At 35.9% G+C, this 18,292-nt stretch overlaps 1 protein-coding gene across 2 annotated transcripts; it reads right to left on the bottom strand.

Annotated features, from left to right (window-relative positions):
- Positions 1–954: 954 nt before the first annotated feature.
- On the bottom strand, positions 955–15,563 carry anxa5b (annexin A5b). Of its 2 annotated transcripts, XM_059342558.1 has the most exons (13): positions 15,449–15,563; positions 15,147–15,189; positions 10,133–10,217; positions 9,690–9,784; positions 9,167–9,280; positions 8,702–8,792; positions 8,502–8,581; positions 7,943–7,993; positions 7,417–7,510; positions 5,181–5,276; positions 5,024–5,082; positions 3,916–4,038; positions 955–1,422 (listed from the first exon to the last, which is right to left on the bottom strand). In XM_059342558.1, exons 2-13 carry the CDS (start codon positions 15,147–15,149, stop codon positions 1,360–1,362), a joined length of 954 nt encoding a protein of 317 aa, XP_059198541.1. In that variant the 5' UTR covers positions 15,150–15,189; positions 15,449–15,563; the 3' UTR covers positions 955–1,359. The 2 variants fall into 2 exon arrangements, with proteins under 2 accessions (XP_059198541.1, XP_059198532.1); XM_059342549.1 differs by lacking the exons at positions 15,147–15,189; positions 15,449–15,563 and having other exon boundaries at positions 10,133–10,226.
- Positions 15,564–18,292: the final 2,729 nt, after the last annotated feature.

Below are 18,292 nucleotides of genomic sequence, written 5' to 3'. Positions count from 1 at the left end.
TAAAGATTATATTTAATGTGGTCAAAATAAGTAGATTCTATCTCAAACATTTTTTTATATTAAAGTTACTTAAACAACTGCCTCAAAATCAAGGACGCATTCATATTTAATTTTTTAACAAATATATTAAGTAAAATGAAATGACTACAGAATAATTTAATGCAGTGTACTTTATAGATTATTGTGAGGTTTAATCTGGCAGAGCACTTCATATTTTTATATAGTGATGTTTTGAATGTTAAGTCCAAAATTGCAAAGTTAACCGCTGCTGTCAAATAAATCTAGAAAGTACAATATATTAAATGTGCAGGAGCTGTAAAAAGCTGCACAAATACCTGAACATTTTATGTAACCTAAACCATATTGTCTTCCTGTCAACCTTTGCCAAGTTTTACACTTGGGTTTTGTAGTTTATTCATGTTATATTGTGGCAATTAAATGCAAGACACCTAAATGTCGTTAAAACTGGGTCAAATTTGACATGAGGACAACAGGAAGGTTAAATGTTTTACACTCCAGTACTTTCTGTCACTGTGCTCAGTGAACCATTTAAGCGGCTCTACCTCCCTCTAGTGGTGAGAGAGGGCGCTGCATGTTCAGAAATCTGATTTTAAATGTTCCATTAGCAAAGATTTCTTAAAATTAACCCCATTTTTGCATAATCATGATTGTTCTGTGGTTCTGATTACATGTGCTGAAGAGATAGAGGAATAATATACAAATATAAAATTTAACTACAAATAAGATAAGTAATTTATATGCAATCATAAATCAAACTTAGTTTAAAATTAAAAAAAATAAATGTACTTTTAAACATCTTGCCCTTGCAAAAGTTAACTGATCCAGATGTGCTGCTTTCCTACAATTATATAAAAATATATATATAAATAAAAATATTGTACATGTAAACATGCAGGACAATATCGTTGCTGAGACAAGAAAAATGTGCAGTACTTCATCAATTGAAATGTTTATTATTGCATAGTTTATCGTTTCTGCCATACAAAGTGCAAACAAAACAACTGTATTTTGATACTTTCGCATTACAAATGAATGACATAACATTAGACATATTGAAAATTGAAAAGTTAGCTGACCAAAAGCTGCGTTAATTAATGTGGACATGCACAAAATGTTAGCTACCTTTCAAAGACGTAATGTGGAATCATAGTTTAAAAAAGACCTGATTGGGCCGTCTCTCTCTCTCTCCTCACACACACAAGAGCATTTTGTTTGGGTGGATTTTAACTTTGGGTTCACTTCTTGTTTTGGTGAGATGGTGATGAAAAAACAAAGTAAAGCCGACTTAGAGAAGAGGCACTTCAGGTGTGGTTTCTAGTTTATTGCTTGTTGTCACGATTATGCGTCATCTCCACCGCAGAGCAACAGTAAGGCCTTTCTGAAGTCACCGCCGGTGTCTCCCTGTAACACAAAGACACAAAGAATGCAGAAAAAATTGTCAATATGTACTTGAAACTTAAACTGATTGTTTATGTTAGAGCCATTTAGAATAGAATATAGAATAGAATATATCTTTATTGTCTGTCCAACAGAGCAGAAATTTGTCTTTCAACACGGCTATAAAAATTCATGCAGAACGCACAACAATTACATGAAGTGAAATAAATAAATAAAATAAAACAACAACACTTCAGTAAAAACACACAACATCAATAAAAAGAATGAATGACGTGGGGTACAGTGTTACCGGCCACTATTTAGTATAGCGACTGCAGCTGGTAGGAATGACTTTTTATAAATGTTTTTATGGGCCAGTGGGGTTCTGTATCTTCTGCCTGATGGCAGCAGAGAAAAGGAGTGATGCAGAGGGTGAGTGACGTCATCAGTGATGAGGGTTGCTTTCCTCAGCACTGATCGTCTGTACAGTTCACAGAGGGGGGTCTGAGGGGTTTGGGTGATCTTACTGGCCTGGTTTACTATTCTTGTGAGTTTTGTTTTGTGTTTGAGGGTGAGGAAGTTAAACCAGGAAGAGATATTGTAAGTGAGGATGGATTCAATGAGTGAAGTGTACACCAAAGATAAAATGTCCTTGTTGATATTAAAAGATCTCAGCTTTCTGAGGAGGTGGAGGCGCTGTTGTGCCTTTTTTAAAAATTTAAATTTAAAAATTAAATTTATATGTATTGGGGTCATTTCGCGATTGTCACAGTAGGTGGCGTATTGGACAACGGCATGTGTGAATGCATAAATAGAGGAAGAGGTAATTACTCCTCATGTGTGTTGCTTACCGGGAGAAGCACACAGTTTTATACCGTCGTTTAACTACCGGCTAACCTTTAAGCCCTTTTGTTTGTTTTATGTTACTGATGTAAATGTGTGTATAGCAAAGCTGTAGTGATACATGTAAATAAATACGTCTTAAGCACAAGATCGCAGATGTTTGAATGACTACAAGGAGCCGCCGCATGACGACGCGTCAATTACGTATCCCGGTACCAGCCCCTCATTGTGGCTTGGGTTTTGTTTTGTCGAAATCAAGTCACAACAGTTTATGATCAGTTGTTTTTTGTTCTTTTGTTTGTGAGATGTAAACATGTACTTGTATGAGTTTTTGTTTGTTTTTTGTCTTGTTTGTTTTTGTTGTTTTAAGTGTTTTGTTATAATCAAAGTTTTGTTGGTGTAGGCTACTGAAAATCAATTGTATGTGATGTCAGACCATCTTTTTTTACTTTTATTGTTCAAGTAGGGGGCAGACAAATACAAGAAATGTTTTCTTCTTGCTGCTCCTTTCCAATCATGAAGGTATAGAGTGTGTCTCTGTACACATTTTGTTGTCCACCTTCATGAAAGGAACAAAAATAAATAAATAAAAATAAATAAAAGCTTCATACAGTAGGTGTACGGCAACTTATGGAAGTGTGTGTGTGTGTCAAGTGTGAAGTAAAACTAAACTAAAAACTATGTGTGGAAAAAATCTAAAAAATTGTGTGTTTGTGTTGTAATATCAAGTCTTTATTTCTTAAAACTTGCCCCTGATAAATACCCACATATTATAATAATAAAAACAACAACCTAAAACTCATTAAAACTAAATTCTAAAAAATAATTAAAAAATAATCAATAAAACGAAACGAGCAAACTCATTTTGAAAACTGAAAATAAAATGAATTGAAAATAGAAATTTGCAACAAAATGAACCGAACTACTGAAAAGCACAAAACTATTATATATACATTTATTTCTAATTGCTCTTTACATTATAACCTCAAAGTGCTACAGCATTACATTATATAACTCTGGTGTGCGTGTGTATAGTACAGTGTTCATGTTCATTCATTCAATGTGTGTGTGTGTGTGTGTGTGTTTTTGTACTTCCTACATAGTGAGGACCAGAACATGTTTTTAACCAATAGAGTGAGGACATTTTTGCAAAGTGAGGACATTTCGGCCGGTCCTCACTCCTTTAAAGGTTTTTTTTTAGAACTCAGACTTTGTTTTAAGGGTTAAAGGTTACATGATAATGATAATTAACTGAAACTGTATTGTGTGGTTACAAAACTAACAAATTATAGTGAAAATGTCCTTCATTTTCCTCTTTGTCAACTTTTTTCATACACAATGAAGATGGATAAGGCAAAGGAAATAAAGGCAAAATTTACTGTGACCTCTTTTAATCTCCCACCCAACAAATACCCTGTTACAAAAAAAAATGAAACTAATAAAAACTAAACTAAAACTAAAGCATTTCAAAAGAATAAATACTAAACTAAAACTAGCAAAGTCACTCATTAAACTCATTAAAACTAACTGAATTTGAAAACAAAAGGTCACAACAAAATTAAAACTAAAACACAAACTATCATAACCTTGCAAGGGAATTCACTGTTCCAATGAGGGTCCTCACAAAGATAGAAGTACAAGAGTGTGTGTGTGTGTGTGTGTGTGTGTGTGTACCTTAATCATGGAAAACAGAGAGCAGGCAAACAACCTCCTAAACTCAGTTCTGACGTCCAACAGGTCGACCTCGCTCCGAGTCACCATCGCTCTGATCAGAGTGTTGTCATCAGTTCCTGCACCCTGAAACAACAAACACATCAACACATGATGACTGTATGACTCATGAATATTTTACATTTATCCTATTACATTTAGGAAATCTGTATCCAGATCTGTATGAAAATACACAAATATTTTCAAAAAATCTATCATGGGTATGGGTATGGGTATGGGTATCAATATTGGTGATTGTGGCCCTGTATTACTTTATATCAGATAGTAACCACATTTTATCATATCGCCCACCCCTAGATCAGTAGTTCTCAACCTTTTTGAGTCGCGACCCCCAATTTAACATGCATGTTGTCTCACTGAACAGAATCTCACAGTTCAGATCATACAAACTCAGTTGACACGACGAATTTTGGACAAATAATGAAGCAGACAAAAACTACAACATCTCTCTGTCTGTGCATTTATAGAAATATATTTTTATTTTATTGTTACTTTTAATCTAAGTGCTTTGCTATAAGTTTAAAGGTCCATTCTGACCTCCTGAGTGTGTAACAGTCAGCTTCAAGACAGAGACTCCTTGGAAAGTAAGAACTTGATACTTTGGGATTTGTCAGAAAAGACTCAAAATTACCCAAAAAAAGACACAAAATGATCAAAAAATTACATAAAATTAAGCAAAAAAGGACTCAGATTGACCACAAAATGATCAAAAAGACACAAAATGACCAGAAAAGACATAATATGACCAAAAAAGACATAAAATGACCAAAAAAGACACAAAATCACCAAAAAAAGACACAAAATCACCAAAAAGAGTAAAACACATTAACACGTGAACACTTTAACACAGTGGAGACAGAGCTGACTTCCAAAATGATTTGGCGACCCCCAGAAATCATCTTGCGACCCTAATTGGGGTTGGGACCCCAAGGTTGAGCCACTAGCTGCCCTAGTGAATGCTACAATACACTGTTTTGTGCAGTAATAACTGACTCCACGTTGGTTAAACAAAGCATTTATTCTACTTGGTTGCCCATCTTTGTTGACTTACCTTCATGGAATAGTACAGAGTCTCAGCGAAGTAGGCTGGAACACTCCTGGCACACTTCACTTTAAAAGAAAAACAGAAAAAGTGTCATTCAAAGTTCATTCATTCAAACCACATCACAAGAAGCTGACAACAGAAGCAGCCTGCAGCGGTTTCATACCGACGGCCAGCAGCAGATCTCTCAGGCCTCCAGATGTTTCCCTCTTGATGCTCTCCTCCATCTCGTATCCTGACAGCTTCATGTAGGCGTCAAATACTGAAACACAAGTTCAGAATTAGTCTGGATATTATGTGAAGCGGATGAATGAACACAGAGGCTCTTTAACCCATAAGAACCAATTCAAAGTATCACTGCATTACAAGTAAAGGAGTGAGAATATGGAATAACTGCAGCGATGAAATGAAATCATGCACAACAATTGTTAAGTTAAAAAGGCTTATGAAAAATGATATGCTAAAAAAGTATAGCTCACAAACTGGATGAGGACGTTCTTGTAACTGCCTTCAGTGTTTTGATTTGTTTGTTGTTGTTGTTTTGTTCGTTTGTTTTCTTTGCGGGGGTAATAGAAATTCTCAGATCTAAGTTGTTTGATATACTATGGTTGACTACTAAGAAAATAAGTAAATTAATAATAATAATAATAATACATATTTATTTGACATTAAGTGGCTATATATAGAGATACAATTTCTTATTTTTGAAGTGTTGAGTACCAGGGTTTAAGGCCTAGATAAGTATTTTATACTTCAGCCTACTCCCTTTTTTTTTTTCGAACCAAAATGATAAAAGGAAATGCTTAGTGAATATTAAGTTAACTGGTTCTTATTACTTAAACGGGGCAGATGCATGTATATGTATAGGGCTTTATATACTGTATGTGTGTAAATGTTTATATGTTTATGTACATCTGTTTAATGGTGTCTATGTGAGTATGTGAATGAATATGTATATGCATCTAGCCTACGCTGTTGTAGTCTATGTTGTTTTGTTTTTTTTCGGTTCGAAAAGAAGAATTAATAAAATGAAAAATGAAAATGAAACCCATGGTGACACCCGTGTAACACTTTAAAGCTTCTATAATCGCCCATATTCAGCTTTATGCTTCACCTTAACTCATTAAATCCCTAAGCATATACTCAACACCCTGGTATGGTGGTCATGTATTGCATGTAACTTTTTCTGACCATATTTCCTAAACAAAATAAAGTCACAATTTAGATATATGTTATGGACATGCAAACAAAAAGTCAAATGGTTATTTGTTTTTATTTATTATTAATGTATTATTTTGTTACTTAAAAACTAATCTGAAACATTTTATTATGTATTTTTTTATTTATTTTATAATTTTCTCATATGTTTATCTTCATTCATTTATTTGTTTTTGTTTTTTCTATTTGTTTTGTTTTTGTATTTTTTGACTATAACTTTGGTGTTTTCATTTATTTTGTACTTGCCTAGTCTATGGATGTATTGGATAAACTGATGTGTGCTCTGACAGCTGATATAATTATGGATCCAAGGAAAATCCAATAAAAATAATTTTGAAAGAAAAACTAATCTGAAAAATAATTTATTGTTAAACAGCACTAGTAATGTCACAATTTTGTCATCAATGTTATGGAGATGCAGAGAAAAAGGCACATTTGTGTCTCTGTAAGCAGAAAATGTGTCTAGTTTTTATTTTATTTTAAAATAAGAAATATTATAAACAAAAATACAATAAACGCCCAATGTAACGTATATGTCACATCACAGATCTTTGACATTTAGGGGTAGAATTTTTTTTAAAAACATCATAAATGTGGTTCACTTGGTCTGTGGTATATCCCCGAAAATTTTCCTTTAAGGCAGGGGTATCAAACTCTGGCCCGCGGGCCAAATTTGGCCCGCAGTGTAATTTTATTTGGCCCGCGAGCCAATATCAAATTATTATATTATTATTGTACTATAAAAGCTGACCCGCCGGTATTATACGGCGCATTTACCGCTAATACTAGATTTATTATTGTTATTGTATTTTTAAATATTAAATTTAAATTTAAATTAACCTGTTGAAAAACTTTATTTTGACATTTAAATCAGAAGGATGCAAATAGAAAAGAGGCATACGATTTTTATTTATTTATTATTTAATAAATTAATGACATTGATGTGTTTTTTATTTGAAATTTGATTTTGCATGTCTGCACTATTTTGTTATATATTGTATGTTTATAAGCATTGCTGGTTCCATATTTAATGTTAAAGCAAAACATGTTTGGTATATATTCAATGTTGGCCCGCGATTTAATTCAAGTTTTAAATTTTGGCCCATTGTGTATTTGAGTTTGACACCCCTGCTTTAAGGATTACTGGATCTGGGTTCTTATGGGTTAAGAACGCTCACACGAACCTTTCCTGAGATGTTCTGCGCTCCGGTTTCCCAGGATGGTGACAAAAGATTGTTCATCAGTGCCGAACTTCTTCTCTCCGGCCTGGAAGAGAGCCTGCCAGCACAGAAACAAACACATTGTTTGTCCTACGAAATCAGAGTGCATTTACTAGATTTCAAAGTATTTTTAATATTTCCATCATATTCCATTTTAAATGTTTATTCCTCTACATTTCAGAGGAAAATATTGTGCTTTGTACTGAATGTGTGCCTGAGAAGAATGAGCTGAACAGATTCAGTCGCCATTCAAAGTATTTTAGGACGCTCAGTCCCTCCACTAGAAGGCGCCGTAACATAATTATCACATGATCATCACCACAAACACACACACACACACACACACACACAAACATGATTCAGAGACCAGCGTTTATTATCTAGTCCACAAACACATGTGACAGTCACAACCTCAGACAAACACACAGAGAAACCATTGATGGTGAAGAGCAGAAATATTTACTGACCAGCAACAAAACAACAGACTCACCTGAGCATCACTCTCGATGGTTCCCTCCTGGATCCCCTTCTGCCTGTTCGCCTGAGGAGAGAGAAAATGTTTCTGTTAGGAGAGGAGAGGAGGAGACGAAGGAGAGGACACAAGAAGGAGGGAGAGGAAGAGAAGAGGAGACGTGGAAAAGATGAGGCAAGACAGAGGAGAGGACAGAAGAGGAGACGGTGAAAGGAGGAAAGGAAACATGAAGAGAGAAGAAGAAGAGAAGAGACAAGGAAAAGAGGATACAAGGAGAAATGAGAGGAGACAAGGAAAGGAGACAAGAGGAGACAAGGAGAGAGGCGAGGAGACAATGAAACCAGGGTAGGAGACTAAAAGAGAGGAGAGGAAACAAGGGATAGAGGAGACAAGAAGGGAGGAGAAGAGACAAGAGAAGACAAAGAGAGAGGCAAGGAGACAAGGAAAAGAGGGGAGGAAACCATGATAGAGGACAGGAAACTAGGGAAAGAGAGAGGAGACAAAACGAGACGAAGAGAGGAGAGGAGAGAATGATAGAGGAGAGGAGGCAAGGAAAAAAGGAGGAGTGGAGTTGTACCTGCAGCAGAATCACCAGAAGTCTCTTGAAGTGTCCTGAAGTGTCTCCTGAGACGTCCTCCTCCAGGTCGTCATCGTACTCTGAGGAACAAACACATTCATGTTTCATATTAGCTCCGGTTCTATTCACACTTTTTTGTCAACCTGTCAGACACAAACGATGTGTGTGTGTGTGTGTGTGTGTGTGTGTGTGTGTGTTACCCTGTCTGTAAGCAGCGACGATATCCTTCACCTGCTGAGGTGTTCTGGAGGCGAGGACCTCCACCAGCACTTTCTCGTCTGTTCCTGCCCCCTACAGGTCAAACAGGGGAAGACGTAATGATAAAATGTTATGTTGTGATGTTGTATTTTTTCTTAACTGTATCCTAAGTGTTTGTACATGTATTTTGTATATTGTACGTGTTTTTTTTGTTTGTTTTTTGTTTCGTAATTCTCTGTTTTTTTACATCATGGCCAGGGGACTACAGATGAAAACTAGCCTTCTGGCTAACTCTGGCTTTTTAACCATGTACAATCATGTGTTTTATGAAATTGCACTGTCCCCTTTTAAATAAACTAATAATAATAATAACAACATCAGACTAAAGCTACTAAAACTTTATGTGTCTATTCAGAAACATAAATGTCTAGTTTATGTGTCTTTTACCTGCCGTCTGCAGCACTTACCTTAATGGCATTGCGCAGTAACTGCACATCATAAGCGAGGGGCGCGGTCATCAGAGCCACGATCAGAGTCTCAAAATTTCCACCGAGCTCTCCCTTCAGATCGTCCACCAGGTCCTGGCATCAACACACATCATCTTTAATTAAACCCTCTAGACCAGTTTTACTGTGGGGGCCAGTGTTTAATCAGAGGGGCACATTAAAAAACAGCAAAGAATTACATTTCTCATTTTCATGCACAATTACTTTTTTTTATTTTGAAAGCGCAGTACAGTGAGAATAATCTTTTTTTATATATATATATATAAATTTATATACACAAGTTTTTATTGCACAATTAAACTATTATACAATATACACATTCTGGGTTCCTTTTCTGACATGCCCTTGCCTTGCTCAAGGGCATGTCAGTCCTTGACCTGTCAGTACCGGGATTCGAACCAGGGACTCTCCAGTTACAAACCCAATTCTTAACCTCTAGGCCACGGACTGCCCATTTATTTATCAGCTGTTAAGGTAGTCCTACCTTTCCAAACAGAGTCTTGTAGGAGGTCTTGATCTGCTGTCTCTGGGCGTTGCTGCGAGCCACCAGCAGCTGCAAGATGGCATCCTCATCGGTCCCTACGGTAACAACAAGCACCATGGTTACTCAACCGAGCGACGAGATACACACACGTTACGTAACAATGAGTGAGCTCTGACAGACTATCATCTCAGCCACATAATTACAGCCTGTAGACGAGGCCAGCAGATGTGTTGACTCATTCATCTCATGTGTTTGTGAGTCACTGAACTCCGGGTGGAGCCACACACACACACACACACACACACACACACACACACACACAGGATTTCTACAGAGAGGAACTCCCTAGTAAATGCTCTTTCATTGGTCTGTTGGAGTTGTACTACTGACTGAAACGCCCTCAGCCTGTCAGATGACTCTGTGCAGAAAGTCGAACATCTTACCGAGCCCCTTCATGGCCTTGTACAGGACCTCTGCATCTGCATTGGCGTTGAAGTTTCCGCTGGCTTTGACGGTTCCTCTGCTGGCCTGCAACATGGAACAAATGCGCAGACGAGGTTATTATGAGGAAAGTTTTCCAAAGTTATCCGTGTGTTTTATCTAAAAATTCCTTTTTGTGGGGCAGCTGGTACTTTCTGGACCTTTATACTGGATTTCTAAAAATATTCAAAATGCTCCTCAGACTGTAACACACAGATGACATTATAATAGAGCACAGAAGTGATACTGATAATGAAATTAAATTAATCAACTTCTCTTAACAACCAGAAACCAATTTTCACTCTCACTACTAAAGCAGAAGAACAGAGATAAAATAGGATATAACTCAATTGTGAGGTTATATAAAATGATGGTAATAACTTGTATATTTCTGTGAATACATGACAATTTAATACACGCATATAAGTGTAATATAATATAATTTTATTGTGTATCAATGTAGTTTTGTGTTAAGTGTTTTTCTTTCATGTTGTTTTTATTCTCATATTTTCTTTTCTTAAATTGTGTCTTTTTATATTTACTGTTTTTATTTTCTTCCTTAGGTATATTTGTATTGCTTCTTATTCGTTGTTTATATATATATATATATATATATATACACATACACACAATTGTACTTGAACATCTTAAATCTTAAAGATATATCTTTGTTGCACTTGATGTCACGAAAGAATGATAGTCATTAACTGTAAATAGTTATTAATACTATTCAAAACCACAATGCAAGTTTTCTGACGCCTCGGGGAAAGGCTTTTGTCCTCTAGATCAGTAGTTCTCAACCTTTTTGAGTCGCAACCCCCAATTTCACATGCATGTTGTCCGCCACCCCCGCTCACTGAACACAATCTCACACGCACAGTTCAGATCATACAAACTCAGTTGATATATTTCATTGTTTCTTTTAATCTAAGTCCTTTGCTATAAGTTTAAAGGTCCATTCTGACCTCCTGAGTGTGTAACAGTCAGCTTCAAGACAGAGACTCCTTGGAAAGTAAGAACTTGCTACTTTGGGATTTGTCAGAAAAGACACAAAATTACCCCAAGAAAGAATCAAATTGACCACAAAATGATCAAAAAAAGACACAAAATGACCAAAAAATTACATAAAATTAAGCAAAAAAGGACTCAAATTGACCACAAAATGACAAAAAAAATGACAACAAAAAGACACAAATTGACCAAAAAAAGGCACAAAATGACCAAAAAAAAGACACAAAATGGCCCAAAAAAGAAACAAAATGACCAAAAAAGACACAAAATGACCAGAAAAGACACAAAATAACCAAAAAAAGGAGATAAAATTACCAAGATAAGACACAAAATGACCAAATAGACTAAAACACATTAACACATGAACACTTTAACACAGTGGAGACAGAGCTGACTTCCAAAATGATTTGGCGACCCCCAGAAATCATCTCGCAACCCCAATTGGGGTCCCGACCCCAAGGTTGAGAACAACTGCTCTAGAATATCTAGTTCCTGTTATCCAAGTAGTAAAAAATAATAATTAACTCTTCTGTTAATGCCACTGTACTCAGCTGCATCAAACAGGAAGTGTTGAAAGTAAAAAGAGAAGAAGTAGCTTCAGGTTTGTAACAGCAACATAATTCATTTGTAAACAAGTGAGTACGTTAGAAGAGGAGTTTGTTTATCATGAGTACATATTTCTGCTGTCTGTGGCTTCTTATCAGATATGAAGTTAGTCGCCTAGCAGATCATATTTAATCAAATGTCATGCTAAGATTAAAAATATCTCCCCTCAGATTTCTCACGTGCATAATGTCATCAACAAATTTCTGCCTTTTCCCTTTTATATCATTGAAGATAGATACACTTTACCGATCTCTGGAGTCATGCTTAAGATAAATATAAGATTACACATCTCAGATTCATTATGTGCAGACTGTTCCCCTTCTCACGGTTAATAAAATTACACACCACACTTAATTGATCTTCACATACATGCATTCATACTGTACTAATAAAACACTGTATTTAAGATTTGTTATGTTTGCACACTCATCAAAAGACTTTCCCCTCTTTTAAGATGCACTTAATGACCTTAATGACTTCCAGACATCATGGAAATACATGCAGATGTGCAGATAAGTTCTCATGCTACAACACATATTTCATTTACGCTCCTGTTTCATGGATTATCAGGCTAATAATTCATCTGAATGTGGGAAAAGTATGTCAGACTGATCGATACTGAGGACAGTAAGGATGTGATAAAGCTGAAAAACATTAACTTTAAGATTGATTTTAGTTAAAAAAAAAAAAGGCTGACAATGCTGCACTCATTCCAGACACTCCCTTAATCTGTGACACATTAACAATAAGATAGCCAAGTGTTTTTTTTCTTATTTCATGGGGAGGGATGTTTAGAGAGGAAAACCACGGGAATGTCTCTGGAATTCTGACCCTGAAATCTGGAAAGGAAAAAAAGATGTAGCGAGTCCAAAAACAAGTCGCTGTTAACAACCAAGATTCTGTGTTTCTCTGCAGAACGCAGCGCCAAAAATGTCCACGAGCTCTCCGTCCACATTAAACACACTCATCACCACAAGATAAACAGAAATCTAATCAACGTGCAGATGGCTGCTGGGACAAACAGCTGAACAAGAAGATATTCAGACCAGCGGCACGACACAATGCAGATCATTTCCACTGGAATGCTGGACGCAGTTTCAGCTCCTATGGCGATGAGTGATAATTTTGGTCCTCTGGAGCGAGTTCAGACATGAGCTGAGGTGAGATTTAGGTATGTTGACCCTCCGTATCTGAACAGAAACTGTCACGACTGCATTCCCTGCTTTCAAGCTCACACAGTGACACCAAACTATCCACAACACATGCAGTACTGCTAACTGTGCTATGGTGTGAAAATATTTTATGTAGATGACTAAACAATGTTGACATTGATATGTTTGGACTGATTTTTTTCAACTGAAATTACATTTTTGTTATTAAAGAGAGAGTTAAGTAACAGAAATAAGGTACCATTGGGCACAGAATCCTACCCAACCCTAACAATCACTATCTTTATTACTTCAGGTAATATTTAGAGAAAAAAGTTGCAAATTTACTAGATTAAAGTGGCAAATCTACAAGAAAAAAAGTTGCAGATTTAAGAGATTTAAAGTGGCAAATCTGCGCGAAAAAAGTCGCAGATTTACGAGAAAAAAGTGGGGAAAAAAGCAACTTTTTCTCCCAGATTCACCACTTTAACCCTTAATAGGGCACTCATTGAAATACTTGCAAATTTCAACCCTAGAGAATATTTGAGGATATAACATACAGCCAGAATGTGTAAAAAAAAAAACATACGAAAATAATATTTTGAGAAAAAAGTTTACGAGATTAAAGTGGCAAATCTACAAGAAAAAAATGCGTAGATTTATGAGATTTAAAGTGGTGAATCTGGGAGAAAAAAGTCGCTTTTTTCCCACTTTTTTCTCGTAAATCTGCGACTTTTTTCGCGCAGATTTGCCACTTTAAATCTCTTAAATCTGCGACTTTTTTTCTTGTAGGTTTGCCACTTTAATCTAGTAAATTTGCAATTTTTTTCTCGAAATATTACCTGAAGTTACCAAATATAGTTCTTTACCTGATAAAGGGTTAAAATGTATAGTCACTGAAGAAGTGAATCTGAATGTTTTTAGGCTCAAATGTCATTTTTAACTTTTTAACTGATATGATCTAAGAGAGAGGGAAACAGTTCCCTATGGATGTTTTTTTCCTCTCCTCATTTAAATGTTTTTCTTCAAATGACGTATATTTCCTTTCCATTTTTACGGACATCCGTTGCTCCTTTTTTGTGAGAATAATGAGAATGAGAACTGTATATAAACATTGAGACTGTTCTCAAATGTGTTTGTCCTCTAAGACCTGAACAGATGACTGAACCGTATGATTGCACTTAATAAAAGGAGCAAATGTTGCACATTTTTCTGACATTTTTGGCTCAAGGATGGTGTGCACTATGTGGGACTGACGGATATAAACTACTTTGCATGAGGTTGTGGTATTAAGTGGAACGGTGGACAAGAATCAAGGTCAGTTATGTTGCTTTTGGTCTTTCCACTGCATTTGCTGACAGTAACATAAGTACAAAAACAGACATAGTCTCAGAAAGACATTAAAACCAACTTTTGGGAGCAGTTCACACCAGAGAGACATTCAGTTCGTAGCCTCTGACTAAACTCTGTGTAGAGTGCAGCAGCGTTACATCATCACAGCTGTCTATCGTGAACATACTGACATTTTTTTACTTTAATGTAAAACTCCACCCTGACAGCAGAAAAACCGTGTCCCCTTTAAGAGAGGGAGGCTGGCTTTAAACTCCAGACCAGACGTGGAAATGGGAGTATTAAACCGAGAGAGAGGTGGAGGGACGGAGAGAGACCCACCCGATGGAAAAGAGCCCACATGAATGAGTCATACGATAAACTTCCCCAAAAAGAAACCTCTTTGCAGTCTGGAACACACTTGAAACTTATTAAAGTGGAAAGTTTCATCAGTAAAACTTTCATTTTGATAACTTCTATGAAGAATAAACCTAATTATAGCCTCAACTTCCTCAATGGGAGTGTATTTAACTGCAAAAGTTCATTCTGTTCTTTATCTTGAACCAGATGTTGTGCCACATCCTCTACATTGACAGAAGACAAATGGCTTTTATGTGTCATGTTAACTCTACAGTTTTATCAACACTGAATAAATACTCACACTTTGTGAACTCCAACCCACAGTAAGATAAACATTTATGCATTATATAATGTGGATTAAAAGTGGGCGTTGTCTTAGAGTTCAGAGGGTAAAAAACGTTTTCATTTGCATAAATAACGGTTTCTGGTAACACAATTTGATTAATTTTCATTTTAATCAGACCTTTATGATAAAGTTTTCCGTGTTTTTTTAGCTGTCAGTTACAAAGTGAAGATGACTCACCATTTTGTCAGTGTTTGAGGTTTATTTAGCGGAAGGAGAAGATCTGTTGGAGAGAGAAAAACGTTATTAAGCAATACAACACGACAAACTCTCTCTGTGGAGCAGATGTTTTAACTTTGAACATCAGTAATCAAGTTGTTCTTTGTTGGTGTCTGGCTGTGTCTCTGTCGGTGTGTAGCTGTCAAACTTCCGTAGACCTGACATGTCTCTGTTTTGTCCCCAGGTAGACCCTGTGTGTCCCTGCTCACCTGTCTGATGCTGTTCAACCTAAATCTGGAAGTTAAAGTTGGATCAAAACTCACCGCAGTGTGCAGCCGTCAGAGAGAAGCTCGATGGGCGGACAGAGAGCCTGCGGAGAGAGGAGAGAGGAGCAGAAGGAGGACGGACGGAGAAAACCCACTGTATAAACTCTCGGCTGCGCGCGGGTCAGTGCGCGGGTGCGCGTGAGTGGGCCACACCCAGGTGCGCACGGGCTCTCTGGTACAGCCCTGCTCCTGAAGCATTCCGGGAAATGTTGTTTCAAACTACTGTGGGTCCAAACATGGAGCCAATGAAAGTTGATTTTCGTCTTTATTCCATTTTGTATTTTTGCGCCTTATTATGCTTATATTTGTAATATTCAAAATGATGATGATAATAATAATAATAATAATAATAATAATGATGATGATGATTATTATTATTATTATTATTATTATTATTATTATCTTACAACATTCACTCAATAATGATAATAATAATAATAACAATTATTATTATTATTATTATTATTATTATTATTATTATTATCTTACAACATTCACTCAATAATGATAATAATAATAATAATAATTGTTATTATTATCTTACAACATTCACTCAATAATGATAATAATAATAATAATTATTATTATTATTATTATCTTACAACATTCACTCAATAATGATAATGATAATAATAATAATAATAATAATTATTATTATTATTATTATTATTATTATTATTATTATTATTGTTGTTGTTTTTTTTAAGTTGGGACTTTGTCTAAAACAGAGCCTAAAAAAATAGAATGTGATTATGTGCTAATCCTTTTTGACATACATTCATTTGACAACTTTACAAAGACTGTATATTTTATGTTTAAACTGAAAACCCTTTTTTTTTTTTTTTATTATACATCTGAATTCTGAATTTGATTCATTCTCATTTTATTTACATTAAACACAGCATCCACATTTCTTTGGACTCAGGGTTGTATAAGTCATGCATTCAATTTAGCTTAAAAAATATATACTTTAAGTTCCAAAAGTAAAAGTATGCCTTACATTTTTGCAAAATGGCCCATTTCAAAATAATACAAACTGGATTATAATTAGTGATGCACTGCAATGCAATCACTTATGTTGCAGCTTGTGAAGGTGGAGATAATTGCACCTACTTTATATACTGCCAGCCAGATTAATCTTAAAAAAACATCTTTGTTTATTAGTTGATTTATAGCTTTTATTATTAATCTGAACATGCAAGGTAACACATGTTGCCAAATACATGTAGTGGAGTATAAAGTAGTTTAAAAGTACTCACAATCAAATACCTCACAACAAAAATATGACACCGCCAGATGGTTTGTTTCGCAATTCTTGCGCAATATCGTGAGAATCCACCAACTAAATTAACATGTTATCTGACAGCTTTCCATGGAGATATTCTTATTTTGTTGATCTTCATATTAAAGGCTTTAGCAACTTTTGCCTTTAGCACTGTTTATTTTTAAGCTATGTTAACATGTCTGGTGTGCAAGCACGACAACCTTTTTTCAATTTTTATTGAATGCACCTGTGGTTTAGGCTGATTTTGCCAGCAGAACAAACTGAGAACACATTCCAGCCATTGCTATCTAATAAAGTTGTTAAGGCTAACATGTTAGCACCACATGGTTGGCACACTGAAGCCTGTTTGCACATCCAGCAGACAACATGAGGAGTCGTGTTTGACAAGTGTTGACAGAAAGTCTAATATTTGGTCTGTTTATTATCTCCAACACATCCTGAGGGAAACTTCTTGCTCTTTAGCTGCTAACTGTTCTACTGTTTTCACCAGCTGATAATATTGTCTGTTGTTTTTTTGCTTTGCAGGTAGCAAACAGAAGATCTTTGTGGCTTGAAATAGGGTCCATAAGAGCAGTGAGACTGAAGCTGAAGGCCTTAAAACCAAAACAATGAGCTGAAAGGAAACACCCCGCAACTGCAAAGTTGAGCGATCATATAGAGTGACTCCTTTCACTCCTACACAGTCATTTGATACACTATTAAATATTGATTAGTGCAGCTTTAAGGGCAGCACACATTAGAGTTAACAATGAGCTGACAGAGAGCAATAAAGTCTGTTTGCTCTGCGCTCACACCCACAAGTTAAAGGCCATATACTGAGATCATACTCCATGTGTTGAGCTACAAATGCTACCTTTACAAATGCTACCCTTTAACTATACAACACAGAGGTCCCCTATACACCAGTCCTAGAAAACTACTTACATAGAATGCAGAATTTATCTTTTAATCACCTATCTATCACCTCTCTCTCTGTTGCAGGACGGAGAGATTCAAAAGATCCTTTGTTCCCACAGCCATCACGCTGTCTCATTCATCAAAAGATTAGGGGATGAATAAAGTAATTTTGATTTTTCTTTTTTTTGATTGATTTATAAAGCTCTCCACAGGCTGGCCCCACTTTTTATTTGTGAATTATTGGGTCCCCTGGTCACGGTGAGATCACTGAGGTGTGCTGATCAAGGCCTAAAATCTGGGCTGAAAAGCAAAGGGGAGCCTTTACAATTGTAGCTCCCAACCTATTGAACCGTCTTACCCGATATAAAATATGCACTGTCAGTAGAAAATAATTTTTAAGAAGATGCTAAAAATCCACCTCTTTGGTAAGCACTTTATAGTTTGGTTTCGAGAGACACTTCATGAAAAAGTTTACTTCCTACTTTTTGTCTCAGTGAAAATATATAAAGTAATACAGCTAGAACATGTGACAGAACCAAACAATGAAGTACGACCTTTCATGCAACACATACAGTATAATGAAAACACAGAAAATTATTGCCAACTTTGTTTAGGTCAAGGAATAACTGGACACTCTGCACCGAACAGAATTAGTCATA

This window comes from Centropristis striata, chromosome 1 (assembly GCF_030273125.1).
Source record: "Centropristis striata isolate RG_2023a ecotype Rhode Island chromosome 1, C.striata_1.0, whole genome shotgun sequence".
Lineage (NCBI taxonomy): Eukaryota > Metazoa > Chordata > Actinopteri > Perciformes > Serranidae > Centropristis > Centropristis striata.
This window is presented reverse-complemented; position numbering and strand designations above follow the sequence as displayed.